The sequence below is a fragment of the Pelodiscus sinensis genome, chromosome 1 (genome assembly GCF_052426305.1).
Source record: "Pelodiscus sinensis isolate ZL-2025 chromosome 1, ASM5242630v1, whole genome shotgun sequence".
Taxonomy (NCBI): Eukaryota; Metazoa; Chordata; order Testudines; family Trionychidae; genus Pelodiscus; species Pelodiscus sinensis.
In genome coordinates this window covers 357029042-357044659 of record NC_143052.1, presented here as the reverse complement: position 1 = coordinate 357044659, position 15618 = coordinate 357029042, and the positions used below count along the sequence as shown (strand labels likewise).

Below are 15618 nucleotides of genomic sequence, written 5' to 3'. Positions count from 1 at the left end.
AAATTCACTGGAGGAAGGAGTGTTACCCCTGTGTTCTATTTCCCTCCCCCTGCTTAACTCCAGGCCAATGGGAGAGATCTGTTCTGTTTCCTGTGGGTTTGGATTTGTCCATTGATTTCGGTCGGCTCACGACATGCTGCTCTGTGCCTCCCATGACTCATAAGGGATCTATCCGCAAAGGCTTTCTTTAGTGATACCCTCTAGACTGCCGCTTTTCGCCGACAAAGCTCCTTGGAAAGAAAAAGTGGCAGACATTTTTATGCTAAGGAAAGGCGGGATATTTAAATCCCTGCTTCATTAACAATTTCACCCAGCCTAATCTGCATCCCTCCGTCTGCAGAGGATTGCAGTCTAGACATACACTAGGGTTGCTCCCTGGAAAAGGTCTAAGAGTTTTTCCAAGTGGTCAAAATTTCCTGTCTCCTTTCTTCAGTCCAGGTCCTGCCTAGAGCAGGGAGCTGGACTTGATGACCTTCTGAGGTCTCTTCCAGTTCTATGATTCTACGGTTCTATGATTTGAAAGAAGGATTGAATTGTCCTGCCTGACACTTCTGAATAAACGATTCATCCAGAAGCAGTCGTCCAGCACAGGTCATTTCAGTCAAATGATTAAAGTCTGACAAATTTACAAAAGTCAGGTCTTCTGATGGAAGGTGTCAGACAATCTAAGCCAAGTAGGGTGCCACCAGGGCCTGCTCTAAAGCCGACCCGGCTTTCAATGCCATTCCACTAAGCTCTTCTGCACAATGCTGTCAGTAACAAGGAGTTCCAGAGGCCAAATATGAAAAATACACCTATACAAATTTCCTTCAGCTTGTTATAAGTCCCAACGTTTAATGCAATGAAACCTTTTCTGGCGCAGAGTAAATATAAATGCCTATAGCCAGTACGGTTAATATTTGTCGCCCACAAGGTTACTTAATAGCTTGATTAATATAGCTGCTATATTTCACAGAAGGTTTTCTTTGTTGATGGGATTGTTTGTATTGTTATCGTCAGGGAGTTTGATTTCTACTGGATCTATACACCTCTATCATTGAAAGTTAGCTTAAGTCACTTAATGGTCGCAACCTTTGACAGAGATATGTGTCCTATGGACAGCCTCTTTGTCTCTTGGGAAACGTGATAGGGAATCAAGTGAGGAATGAAAGACGATAACCCTCAGTTTGGAATAGAGCGGTATCCACAGGGTACATCAAAGGCATTTGTCGAAACCGCCGGTAAACCTCATCCCACGAGGCATAACGGGGAGGTCGACAAATGCTTTTGATGTCAACCACAGAGCATACAGACTACAGCGCTGTGCCGCCAAACAGCTGATCGGCACAGCGCGGCAGCCATTTTAATTTAAATGAAGCGGCGATTATTTAAATCGCCGCTTCATTTCCCTTTGCCTACCACCCTAATCTACATGGCTCCATTGACGGAGCCATGTAGTCTAGACGTGTCCCATGGTGGGACTAAGATTATCCAGCTAGTTCTTGGAATGCATTGGAGATATCTTTTTGTTACAGAAGATGGAGAAACCTACTAAGGGGAGGTTGTTCTAGAATTAATTTTGCCAAATAGGAGGAACGGGTTGTGAATATGAAAAGGGATGGCTGTTTGGTGTAAATGACTCTGAAATGATTGAGTTCATGCTTCTAACAAGTGGCAGGAGGGAAGACAGCAAAATAAAGTATTTCAAAAAGGTAGACTTTTGATAAACTCAGGGAGTTGGTAGGTAGTATTCCATGGGCAACAAGAGTGAAAGGAAAAAAACAACTGAAGGGAGTTGGAAGTTTTCCATGGAAAAATTATGAAGGAACAAACCAAACCGTACTAATGGATATAAATAACAGACTACACGGCAGGAGACCATCATGGATATACCAGGAGATCTTTCAATATCTTAAAAAAAATTAGTCCTACAGAACAATGGAAACAAAGTCAAATTGCAAAGGATACATATGAGCAAATAATACATGTACGTAGGGGCAAAGTTAGAGAAGTGAAGGCACAAAACACGTGCTATCTAGATAAAGACGAACAGTTACCAGAAAAAAAAATGACTAATACATTAGGAGCCAGCGAAAGGACAAAGAGAGGGCAGGCCCCTTACTCTGAACAATGAGAAACAATATTGAATAATGTGGGAATGACTGAAGTGCTTAACCATCTTAACTCCAAGATCAAGGAGTATTGCAAAGTAATATTTCCATATGAAGCACAGAATGAAGATGAACTGACAATCAAAGAAGGCGATATCATCATACTTATCAATAAGAATGTTGGGAAGAAATTACCTCCAGTTACAGCAACTCAGGAGCCAACTAAAATAGAAATGGACAGCAGAACCAAGATCAAGGAGTGAAGTGCTTAACGACTCCTTCCTTTTGGCTTTTGGCTTTGAACCCTAGACTCCACACTTAGGAGGCTGAGGTTTAGACCCACCCCATTGGCCTTCAGGCACATAGACCCACCCCATTGGCCTTTCTTCAGCTGGTATCCTTGGAAATAAAGAAAATGCAGGCGACGGGGATAAATGAAGAGCCCCGCTGTCCACCCTAGGATCTGAGCTTCGAGTCATTCAGCCAGTCAGCTCCCCTCTCACGCCCACAACCATGCACAGCACTGGCCTATCTGAGAGACGCTCCCAGCAGCCGGTCCTCCTCTCTGGCGCTCTAGGGAGATACTGAGCTCTGCTCTGATGAGCAGCCCTTTGTGTACTTATACGGCTCTCCCTTGCCCTGACGGGTCGCCCGAACAAGAGTCGACATGTTGATTGGCTGTGTAGCCCCTCTTCTTACGGGCCGATGCAAGAAGCTGAGGCTCGTCACTGAGGCTGCCGGTTTGCCACAGAGTTCACAGAATGTGTGGATTCTGCGACTTCCTGTGGCCACCGGGCCTCCTGCAGCTGTGTGGATGACCCAGGAGATGCCTGGGTATCTCGGGGTGTCGCTCTCCTGTCCCACAGCACCCGAGTGAGGCTGTAGGAAGGGAGTTCAGACGGAGGGTTGGAGAGCAGGAGGGGTAAGGACGTTGGGTGGCATTTACTTTGGAACAAAATTTGGGAACTGTGGCAGCTCCTCCCTCCCTGGCTAGCACCAGTCCATGCACTGCCCTTGCCCACAGGCACCCCCCCCCCAACCCAATTCCCATTAGCTTGCCATGGAGCAGGCTCACCATTTAGACTGGATCTATGACCTGATGGAAGGGCCTAACCCCACCTCTAAGGAACAAGGTAGGGAGCTGTCCCCAGCTCCACCAACCTTCCTCCTGGACCAGTGACAGTCCCTGGGCTTCCCTCCAAGCAGTCACAGTGATGGTCGGGTTCCCTTGAGCACCCATGGAGACCCCTGGACTGTTTTGTAGGTAAGAGGAATCTGTGTCTAGGACTTGCACTGGGAGCAGGCTCAGGTATGAAACTTCAGGGCCTACAGCCCTCTTGACCCCACTAAATGGCCCCTCTGCCCAGGGATGGGTCAGGATCTGCTGCAGCCTGACAAGGAGCCTGCACATGGACGGGAGACAAACCCAGATGAACAGGGTCTACCGTGCACTGCCAGGTCCCCTTTTTAATTGGATGTTCCAGCGGATACCCCAGTACCAGGCAACTCTAAATGGCACCCAGACACAGAAGCTAAAAATTGCCCTGTCAAGGTAAAACCCATATGGGTGGAAATCATATTATCTCAGAGTCAACTGCATCCATATGTCTTATGGAACTCTCCACTTGCTCTCTGTGGCAGGAGGCTGGAATGAAGGTGTCTATCTCAAAGTTGGCCATTGAAGATGGAAGAAAGACTACGGAATAGACAGCAGCAGCAGCGCAGGAGCCAGCAAACAGAGCTGTAAACCAATTGAGGTTTACCAATCTCAGAAAAATCCCTGCGGTCTTTCAATTTTCTTTCGAAAGAATGCTATAGCAGTGTGGATGTAAGTGAAGATTTTTGGGAAAAATGCCCTTTTTTCCAAAAAACACCAGCAGTTTAGGCCTCAACTGGAGTATAGTGTCTAGTTCTGGGTACCGCATTTCAAGAAAGATTTGGAGAAATTAGAGAGGGTCCACAGAAGAGCAATGAGAATGATTAAAGGTCTAGAGAACATGACCTATGAGGGAAGGCTGAAGGAATTGGGTATGTTTAGTTTAGAAAAGAGAAGATTGAGGGGGGACATGATAGCAGTTTTCAGATATCTAAAAAGGTGTCATAAGGAGGAGGGAGAAAACTTGTTTATCTTGGCCTCTGGGAATAGAACAAGAAGCAATGGGCTTAGACTGCAGTAAGGGAGGTTTAGGTTGGACATTCGGAAAAAGTTCCTAACTGTCAGGGTGGTCAAACACTGGAATAAATTACCCAGGGAGGTTGTGGAATCCCCATCTCTGGAGATATTTAAGAATAGGTTAGATAAATGTCTATCAGGGATGGTCTAGACCGTATTTGGTTCTGCCATGAGGGCAGGGGACTGGACTCGATGACCTCTCAAGGTCTCTTCCATTCCTTGTAGTCTATGATTCTAGGATTTCATGGTTGAGAGGCTGGGACTTTGAAATGTAGACCTATATCGTTACCTGGAAGAAGATAGGAACTGTAGTTGTCTATGTTTATGTACAGCTTGCTAGAGGTTAAGGGAGCAAACGCATGGTTTCTTCTAGGACTGTTTTCTGTTAATTCGGAGATCCAAAGGGAATATTATTAGATAAGTCTTGGGTATAAGAAGACATTTTCAGTATGCCTTTTTAAGGTTTGTTGTTGCAGGCCAAATGATGGATGAAGCCGGGTAAAATGGTAAGAGGCAATTTATTCGGTTACAGCATTCAGACCACTGGTTCCCATTCGCTTCGCAACCAACGAAGTGATCCCTGACTTAAGGTTACAGAATCTTTTATCCCTCCCCTCCCCTGGGTATCCGCCCTATCCCTTTCCTTCGAATCATCCTTTTGTGTCCTAATAAGGTGAAGATTATCCCCTCGGCCTATCAGATTGGGCCAAGTGCACCCTACCTCTTTACTTCCTAATATGGAGAGGCTACCTTTTCCTAGTCCCTGTCTATTGCTTCCTTATATGGTGCATTTTAAAGCCTTATTTTCCTTGTGGAAGATTGGGGAACTAGATGGCCTAACTTATGGTAAGGCCCCAAATTAGGGAATTTTGTGGCTTGGTCTATGAGAGGATGCTACTGCTGAGGTAATCCCATGTATTGCCTCCTTTCCTGTTACAGAGGGGCCCCCCTCATGCAGCTGAGGGTCGTCTTGCTTCCAAGCGGGGGTTTCTGCAGAGAATTATGAAGGCAGGCTCTTATGCCTGGATCTTGCCTTCAGCTCCCTGAAGTCCAGATCCAGCACTAAGACCCCCTTTCTTCCCGCACCCACATTTGTGTTGCCCAGGAAATGTCTAAAGAGCTTTTGGGGATCTGACCTTTCTTCTTCAGATCTGCCTAAATCTGGAAGAGATCCCAGAAGATTGGAAAAGGGCAAATCTAGCATCTTAACTTCTGTCAAGAAAGATAATGGAGCAAATAATTAAGGAATTCCTCTACAAACATCTGGAAAATAATAAAGTGATGGGTAACAGCCAGCATGAATTTGAAAAGAACAAATCATGTCAAACCAATCTAATAGTTTTCTTTAATAGGACAAGTCTTGTTAATAAAAGAAAAGTGGTACATGTGGTATACATAGACTTTAGTATTTACACATGTGGTATGTATACAGAGATTTAAGTCTGTGTATCTGTGGTATACATAAGCTTTAGTATGTATACATTTGGAATACATGTGGTATACATAGCATTTGATATAGTCCACATGACCTTATCCATAAAGTAAGGAAATAAAACTACTATAAGGTAGGTGCATAACTGGCCAGACAACAATTCTCAAGAGTAGTTATTAATGGTTCACAGTCATACTGGAAGGGCATAACAAATGGTGTTGTGGAGGATTCAGTTTTAGGACCAGTTCTGTTCAATATTTTCATCACTGATGTAGATATTAGCAAAGCATGCTCATTAAATTTGCAAAGGTTGCCAAGCATGGAGGGGTTGCAAGCATTTTGGAGGATAGCGTCATAATTCCAAATGATCTGGACAAACCAGAGGAATGGTCTGAGGGAAACAGGATGAAGTTTAAAGAGGATAAATGCAAAGTGCTCCACTTCGGAAATCCTGAAGAAAGGGATTTAGGAGTCATAGTGGATGACAACTTAAACATGAATCAACAGGGTGATACTGTTGCAAAAAAAGCAGACATCGTTCTGGGATGCAATAATAGGATGTACTGTGAGCAAGACAGGAGAAGTCATTCTTCCGCTCTACTCTGTGCTGATTAGGCCTCAGTAAGAGGATTGTGTCCAGTTCTGGGCACCACGTTTCAAGAAAGATATGGAGAAATTGGACTCCAGATAACAGCATCAAAAGGATTAAAGGACTAGAAAACATGGAAGAACTGGGTTCATTTGGTATGGAAAAGAGAAGAATTAGATAGGATAGGATAGCAGCTTTCAAGTAACTAAAATTGTGTAACAATGAGGAGGGAGAAAAATTGTTCTCCTTAGCCTCTGAGGACAGCACATGAAGCAATGGGCTACAACTGCAACAAGGAGATTTAGGATGGACATTGGAAAAAACCCCTTCCTATCTATCAGGGTGGTTAAACACTGGAATAAATTGCCTAGGGAGGTTGTGGAATCTCCACCACTGGAGATATTTAAGAGCAGGTCAGACAGTTTCTCAGGGATGATCTAGATAGTTCTTGGTCCTGCCAAGAGAGCAGAGGGATGGAATCGATAATCTCTTGGGGTCCACTCCAAAGCTATGATTCATCAAGGGAAGGTTGAGTCATAATACCGTGATATCCAGGGACAGATTGGACCATACTGATATTGAATATTTTGATATGGGACTATTATCTATGAACTAATTGCGAAAGAACTCTACGCAGCTCTGAAACCCAATATCTGTGCTCTGAAACTAACTTAAGAACTCTACTCATCCAGTATGACCTTTTCACCAATAATTCCGGGTCTTCTCTCTCTCTCTTTCTCTTCATTTTTAATAAATCTCACTTTAAATAGCAAGAATTGTGTGTATGCATGTATTTGGTGAAGACATGAAATAGTCATTGACCTACGAGATGATGTGTCTGCTCTTTGGCCTTGGCAGAACTTCGACGAACAAGATTTTCAGCAATAAACACTGCAGAAGAGGTCCCCGGATTCATATAAACACGGTCCTAACCCTGCACACCATCCCCTACCACCGTGAACAAAAGAACATAAGAAGGGCCCTACTGAGTTAGTAGAACTGTATCAGTATCTTGACTTCCAACAGTGGCCAGTGCAAGGTGCTTCAGAAGGAAGGAGCAGAAGAAACAATCAGCCAGTGAGTCATCCCCCATCACCCATTTCAAGCTTCTGGCAAACACAGTAAGTCATCTCGTCCATGCCCATCCTTGCCAATAGCGATTGACAGACCCCTCTATGAATGTAGCTATCCCTTTTTGTAGCCCGTTGATAGTACTGGCCTACAGAGCATGCTCTGGCAAAGACGTCCACAAGTTGGCTTTATGTTGTGTGAATAATTTATTTCATTAGGTGAGCCCTAGTCCACATGATATCAGAACACATTTTTGTTTACTTTCTCCACTCATCATGATTGCATTGACCTCCCTCATGACCCCTTTAGACATCCCTTGTCCAAGACGAGAAGTCCCCATCTGATTAATCACTCATTTTATGCAAGTCGAGTCATGTGAATAATTACTTTGGTTTGGTTTTACACCATTGACTGATTATTTCTGTAAGGCCGTCCCTACTTTGTATCTTATAAGAAGGAGTAAATGACACTTCCTCATTTACTTATTCAAAACCCATTACCATTTCCTAGATCTCTCTCATACTCCCATTGGTCTTTCCTTTCCTAAGCTGAAAAGTCCCAGGTTTAATAATACCTCATTTTAAGCCATCTGTTCCAGTCCTCTAATATTTTTGGTTTCTCTTTTCTGTCACTTGTCTCCTCTGCTTTTTTTTTTGAAGATGTGGTGACCCATTGTGCATGGAATATGTGGGCATAATATAGATTTCTGCAGAGACAATTTAGTCTACAGAAGAGAAGAGTGAGGGGGGATTTCATAGCAGCCTTCAACTTCCTGAAGAGAGGTTCCAGACAGGATGGAGAGAGGCTGTTCTCAGTGGTGACGGATAGCAGAACAAGGAGTAATGGTCTCAAGTTGCAGTGAGGAAGATCTAGGCTGGATATTACTACAAACTATTTCCCTAGGAGGATGGGGAAGCACTGGGATCAATCTCCTGAAGAGGTAGTGGAATCTCCATCCCTAGAGTTTTTTAAGTCTTGACCTGACAAAGCCCTGGCTGGGTTGAATTAGTTGGATTTAGTTCTGCCTTGGGCAGGAGGCTGGACGTGATGACCTTCTGGGGTCTTCCAGGTCATCTGTCTCTTTAGTGACAGATGGCAGAACAAGGAGCAATGGTCTCAAGTTGTGGTGGGAGAGGTCCAGATTGGATATTAGGAAAAACTATTTTACTAGGAGGGTAGTGAAGCATTGGAATGGGTTACCTAGGGAAGTAGTGGAGTCTCCATCCCTAGAGGTGTTTAAGTCTCGGCTTGACAAAGCCCTGGCCGGGTTGATTTAGATGGGATTGGTCCTGCCTAGAGCGGAGGGCTGGACTTGACGACCTTCGGAGGTCTCTTCCAGTTCTGATTCTATGATAAGGGGATGGTTGGATGAAATAACATGATCTTGGTAACTAATTGACCATTCATTTCCAGTTGGAAATAGGTCAATGGAGGGATGATAGGAGTTGCTATAGGGAACTTTCTGGGTGTCTGGCTGGTGAGTCTTGCCCACATGCTCAGGGTTTAGCTGATCGCCATATTTGGGGTCAGGAAGGAATTTTCCTCCAGGGTAGATTGGCAGAGGCCCTGGAGGTTTTTCGCCTTCCTCTGTAGCATTGGGCACAGATCACAGCTGAAGGACTCTCTGCATGTTGGGGCCTTCAAAGTATTGGAAGGCTTCAATATCTGAGACATAGGTGAGAGGATTATTCTAAGAGGGGTGGGCGAGTTTCTGTGGCCTGCACTGTGCAGGGGGTCAGACTAGATGATCATAATGGTCCCTTCTGACCTTAAAGTCTATGAGTCTATGAGTCTATGAGGTCTATGATTCTATGATTCTAAAGAAGGAGAGAGTAAAAAGACTGTCTTTTCAGACTCAAAAAGAGATTACTTGGTGGATATAACAAGGACTAGCTTGTGGAAATAGAAAGCCATTCACTCAGCTCCAAGCATGTCTTTCCTCTACCAAATTATTGGAGACAGCTGTCCTTAGTGTGTCACAGTATGGACCAATGTATGGAGATCTGGTAGCCCCTTCTCAAAAAATATGCATTGTAGGAAAGGAAATGTTAGTGAAAAGTGAAATGAAAAGAATTAGGTGTATGGAACAGCACCTACAGGAGGGGAGATTAAAAGATTGTGTCATTTCCACTTTGAAAAGACGTGATTGGGAGGATATGAGGTCAGGAGGTCTATGAAGTCATGACGGTTGTGTAAAAATGGAACAAGAAATATTTTTAATTCCTTCCCATAACACATCGGGGGTCACCCAATCAATAGGAGGAGGATTTCAAACAAAGAGCATAAGATTTTTCTTCACAGTCAGCGTGTGGAAACGCTTTGCCAAAGTGTGATGTACAATATCAAGCAATATGAAAGGAGGCAACTCAATGACTTGTACCTAGTCCGATCCCCCAATTTCTCATGCTGACCCTGTAACGTCAGGTCATGAAAGGACCCAGAATTTGTCTGACTGTCCAGGAAACGATTCTGGAAAGAGGGCTCAGCATCGTTTCACCAGTCAGCTCAGTCAGACTCTGAGCACCAGGAGTGAACATTAGGCCCTTTTCTGAGTCACTATCTGCAACAGCCTGTCCCGGATTTGCTTTGTCCTCACCCCATAGATGATCGGGTGTAGAATGGGGGGCACCAGAAGGTACATATTGGACATGAGGCTGAGCACAGGCAGGGGTACATAAGAAGCTATCCTCTGCATGAGGGAGACAAAGAGATCTGGGATGTACAAGGCTGAGAGGGCGCACAGATGAGACCCACAGGTCCCAAATGCCTTCAGCCGAGCGTCCTTTGTGGGCAGTCGGAAGATGGCCCTGAGGATCTGGGTGTACGACAAAGCGATTAAAAACCCATCCACACTGGGCACAATGAATGTCACAGAGACGCTGTAGTAACTACTGGGACGGATGTCGGCACAGGCCAGAGACACCACAGAAAAGTGCTTGCAGTACGAGTGGGGGATGATGTTGCTTCTGCAGTATGGCCACCGACTCCCCATGATGGGAATGGGAAGTATGATCATGAAGCCGCGCAGCACCGCCGCCAAGCAGATCTTGGCTACAGTGGAATTTGTCAGGATGGTGGAATGTCTCAGGGGGTCGCAGATGGCCACGTAGCGATCAAAAGCCATGGCCACAAAGATCCCAGACTCTATCACTAAAGAGCAGTGAATGAGGTACAGTTGTGTGAAGCAAGCACCAAAAGCGATCTCTCTAGAATTGAACCAGAAGAAGCTCAGTGTTTTAGGCACAATGGTCGTGGACAGGACGAGGTCGGTGACAGCCAGTATGCAGAGGAAATAGTACATGGGCTCATGGAGGCTTGCCTCCCTCTTCACGATGTATAGAATGGTGATGTTCTCTAAGATGGTTATAACATACAGGAAGCAGAAGGCGATGGAGATCCATCCATGGGCCGCCTCCAGGCCAGGGATGCCCAGCAGGATGAAGACGGAGGGGTTGGTGAAATCGGTAGTGTTAGAATCTGACATGGAGTCCGGGAGCTGGAGTCTCCTTCAAGTACCTTATATTCCCCTCACTTCCGGTATGTGCCCAGTGTCCCAGGTGATGGTCGGAGTACAAATACCTGGATGAAGACACAATATCAATATGTGACACTCCATGCACTACAGGAGAATGTTCTCATGGGGGAAGCAGGTTGGTCTCTCCTCACCCACTGAAAATGACATTTTTGTTATTCAAACATTGGAATTAAGATCAGCTAAACCTACTAAGGCCCTGACCATATTTTCTGGAGCTCCATGTGTCTGTAATTCCAAGTCCCTCGTAAGCACCAGCAGATAACAACTGTTTACCTAGTGGTTCTCCTTCATTGTTCCTCAATGCAATAAACCGAAACTGCAGAGCCCTGCTGTGGAAAGTCCCCCATTAACTGACAAGCTCAGCATCGGAGAGTGGAAAATAATGAAAAGACTTTTACGAAGACATGTTCCAAGGGACACATCCCAGCTAGAGTCCACCTCAAAGAGAAGAGCTGATTTCATTGACAGCGGCTTCATGGACCCACCTGCTCTGTCACTGCAGTGGTCAAAACCAAGAGACTCTTTGGATACCTAGGGAATGGGATGCAGAATAACACACTCTGGGCATATACAGGTTTGGTCATCTAGTCTCTCTGTAGGGGGTGTAGCAGATAGAAATTGGTGTCTGAGATGGGCTCTGAGCGTCGTGTTGGTTGCCAAAAAGGAACAGCCTGAAAACACTGGCACTGTTGAGTTGAAAGAAGATCTAATGGACACGTACACGACTGAGGAAACAAAAATAATGGAACTTCCGCCTTTCAAATGGACAAAGAGAGAAATGTCTCCCCCTCCCCCCAGTACAATATCTGTTGACCAGGCCTGGGCAAAATATGGCCCATGGGCTGGATCCAGCCATCTGACCCAGGAGATCCAGTCAGCAAATGCTGCAGGGAGCCCAAGTCAGGCTTCCTGTTTACTTCATCCCACTCGCACACCCCATAGAAACATGGATGTGGGGTGGGTTTTCTTTTAAAACTGTGAGTCCGGAAGGGGTGGGGGAAACCTTTGAGGCTGTTCCCACCCCCAGCACATTCCCATTGGCCAATTCTGGCCAATGGGAGCTCCTGTTTCAATAACAGGCAGCCAGGAAGCACAAGCGGCTCCTGAGCACATGGCTGCAGCCAGTGTGGGGGTAGGGCAGAAAGGGAGACTGAGAAGTCTCCTGGCCATATCCTGCATCTGGTACCTCAGCCCCTCCCATCCCCAACCCTCTGCCCCACACTACACATACCCAAATGCTCTGCCCCGCCCTCCTGTACCCATCTCCCTTCCCATATCCAGATCCCCAACCTCCTGTCCCAGATTAGAAGCTCCTCCTGCGCTAGCTCACAACCCAAATCCCTTCATCCCCTCCTGTGTGGCCGCTGGCCACCTTAGAAATCCTTGGAGTGGCCACCTTTGCAATAGACGGTGCTCTAGAAATGCGAGCTCCCCAACGCTGTACTAATGGATGAGTAAAAGAGATTGAGAGGAAACATTTTGACCAGGGGTGAGGAATCTTCTTTGGGTTGGGGGCTGCTGGCCCACAGAAAAATCATTCGGGACGGAGGCAGTGCGGGCTGCAGAGTCAGTGCGGGCTCCCCAAGGCTGTGGGGAGAAGCCTGGAGCCCCGGGTGGGGGGGGGGGGGAAGAGCCAGGCAAGCTGGGGTCACATCTGGCCTCTGGGCCTTAGATCCCCACTCCGATTGAGAGCGAAGAATGGGAATGCATACTGAGATTTCTTCACAGGAATTTCTGAGACGGCTCCAATTCACGATTCCTCAGTGAAGCAAAGTGAACAACTTTGGCTTAAAATGCAGGTCAGTGGGAAATGGAAGGCAGCTAATGGTAGGGGGTGGAGAGGAGGAAAGTGACACATATCAGAGGAATGGGAAATATTGATCACAAGAAAAAGAAACGGGATGTTATGATAAGGGACGTTAAAGAAAGCTGGGAAAAATCTTAGCAGAGACGTGTATCACACCAAGTGGGCTAGGAACTATATTAAAAAGAAAATGAACCCTAGCAGAAGTTTAGAATGATCCTCAGCCAGAGAAAGAAAAGCTGTAAATGTTGCTGAAAACCTAAATGTGATCAATCTATTTCTTTGTTTTGCAAGGGGAAGGAAGCTGTATGAGACACAGCTAGCAGATGAGGAGATGAAATATTTTCCCGCCCATCAGCATCCAAAGGGGCTATTAACCACGTCTGCAGGAGAACTTAGAGTTCTCAACAGGAGTCACAAATGAACAAATCAATCTCACAGCCCACGTGGAAGAAGAGGAGGCAGTCAGGAAACAGAAGAGACAAAACAAAAAAAACGGGATAGGGGGAGCAATACTGGGATAAACATCACATCTATAAAATTGGAATTTTCAAAAAGTTTTCCCAAGGTTAGGGAACAATGGAAAGGTTGTTATGGAATCAGTTGAAAATGAATTTCTAGGATTATAATGAATGCCAGACAACCACAGGGTTTTTGGAGACTCCATCTTGTCAAATCAATCTGATTTCATTCTTGAAGGAGAGCACACATGTGGTTGCTCAAGAGAACTGTTCAGCTGCAATCGACTTTGATTTCACTGAGGCATGTGATTTAGTACTGGGAACGAGACCTGTTAAATATGAACCCTACACAACAGCAGTAAGCAAGTGGCACACAGACTCAGCCCTCGCCGGCTGGCAGATCGGCCAATGTGGATGTTTACAGTGGGGGATCTTGAGAGCTCACCTTGAACCCTGAGAAACTTTGATATTTTCATGAATGACCTGGAAGTAAATAAAGAACCCGGGCACAAAACTGTCAGCCTTGCCTCATAAAGAGCCCTCTTGTGAGGTGGGACCTGCCACCCTGATTCTGGGACAATAACGATGGATTTGACTCTATGGAAAGATTGTGTTGGCATGAGCCGTGTTCCCCAAACCCTTTTGCCTCTGCACAAGGCACTGGAGGAACGGATTAAGTCCAGGGTCACACCCGGGAGTTACTTTTTACAAATGATATTGAAATATTGGGCAGCTGCAGAAAACAGCCACAAAATCAATGGGAGGTGGAAGATGATGCCTGGCTGAGAGACACTTAACTGACGACCAAGCCAAGAATTTCACTGGGAGAGACACAGGGGCCCTCATCCGAAAAGCTGAGTGAGGGCAGTGGACTGAAAGTTGAAGTCGGACACATTCCTGAGGGAAATAAGGGCCGAAACTTTAGCTCTGAGGGTGAGTAACTTCTGGGACACACCACCAATGGGAGATGCTTCAGCTCCCCATCTCTGCAGACCCAGATGGGATGCGTCTGCCTGAGGGCTCGACTAGACATGTGAGGCACAGAGGATCAGCTATAGCTCTGTAGAGTAAATACAACCAACACTGACTGCAGGGCTCCCTTCACCATAGGTAGCCCACCCCGCCCCAGAGATGGTGGCTAAAATTGGGTAAAGGATTTTTCCATTAATCTCGTGCTGCCTGTCCAGAGGACACCCACTACAGCTGCACCTCTGAGGCAAGTGGGCGGAGGGAGGTGGATTTTTAGCTGATGGCCAGAAGAAGAAAATGCAGTGGGGCAGGGCAGCTCTGGGTCACACTGAGTAGGCCTTGGATAAAGTACCATGTCTGGTCACAGAGCTCATTACTGGGGTACCTACCTAAAATCAATGGTGGGTGTTCTGCAGGGGGTCCAACTGGATGATTTAAAGGCTCCTGTTCACCTTCAAACCCGTGAATCGATCAATAATGAAAACAGAATCCAGCTTTTATAGTCCCTGTGTCTCACCGCACACCAACAAGGCAACATTCTTCCTTTACATGGAGGGCCAGACTATATAACATGGAGAAGAGACAAGAGCTGGCCTAATCCCTTGTTGGCCCATGGAACTTCGTTCCACATACACAATAAGGGGACTGGCTGTTGAAGGTCGCTGGAGAAACAGGCTTCACTTAAAGTAGCCTAACTCTAGTCATCTGAAGAAGTGCGTTTTGCCCACGAAAGCTCATGATCCCATCTACATAGTTTGTTAGTTGTTAAGGTGCCGCTAGACTATTTGTTGATTGTTAAAATTTTCCTGTTACAGACTTACTCGGCTCCCCTTCTGAACCTTCTGTGAGGAGAGCTTTTACAATTGCTTACAGAGTTGCCAAACTTTTAGGATGTGTCTAGACTTCATCCCTTTTTCGTAAAAGGGATGCAAATTAGACATATCGCAATTGCAAATTAAGCCTTTTCCGAAAGATCCCTTATCCCTCGTTTTAAGAGGGATAAGGGATCTTTCGGAAAAGGCTTTATTTTCCGAAAGATCCGTGTCTAGAATGGCACTTTTTTCCAGCAAAGCTCTGAGCCGGAAAAAAGCGGCAGCCATTTTTATGCTAATGAAGCAGGGGAGATTGCAATATGTCTAAATTGCATCCATTATACGAATAAGGGATGCAGTCTAGACACAGCCTTAATGTTTAGACTGTAATTTTCCATTTCCTCGTCTCTGTCTCTGGCTGACCTGTTTGTTGACAGTTTCCACCATAACCTTCAATCAAGTAGTGGATGGGTAGAAGAAAAGACGTCTTGCCCAGTTTGGAATATTTGTTCTAACTGTTCAGTGAGGATCCCTACACCTCCATGCATCACAGCACATGGATGGGAGATAACAGCACCTGCAGGCCTCAAATGCAAGAGGAGGTAGTGCCAGGCTCTGTGAATTATTCCACAGTTGGCTTACGAGGTCTTCTTCCTCCGTTCTTGCTCCAGGGAGAGTTTTG

The 15618-nt window shown here is 45.8% G+C and overlaps 1 protein-coding gene across 1 annotated transcript; it reads right to left on the bottom strand.

The window, feature by feature from the left end:
• Positions 1-9891: 9891 nt before the first annotated feature.
• On the bottom strand, positions 9892-10839 carry LOC102455942 (olfactory receptor 52M1-like). Its single transcript, XM_089773395.1, has one exon. The coding sequence runs from the start codon at positions 10837-10839 to the stop codon at positions 9892-9894; it is 948 nt and encodes a 315-aa protein (XP_089629521.1).
• Positions 10840-15618: the final 4779 nt, after the last annotated feature.

Excerpts from the sequence above, each read along its gene's own strand:
- LOC102455942 (XM_089773395.1), bottom strand. The coding sequence starts at position 10,839 with ATGTCAGATTCTAACACTACCGATTTCACCAACCCCTCCGTCTTCATC.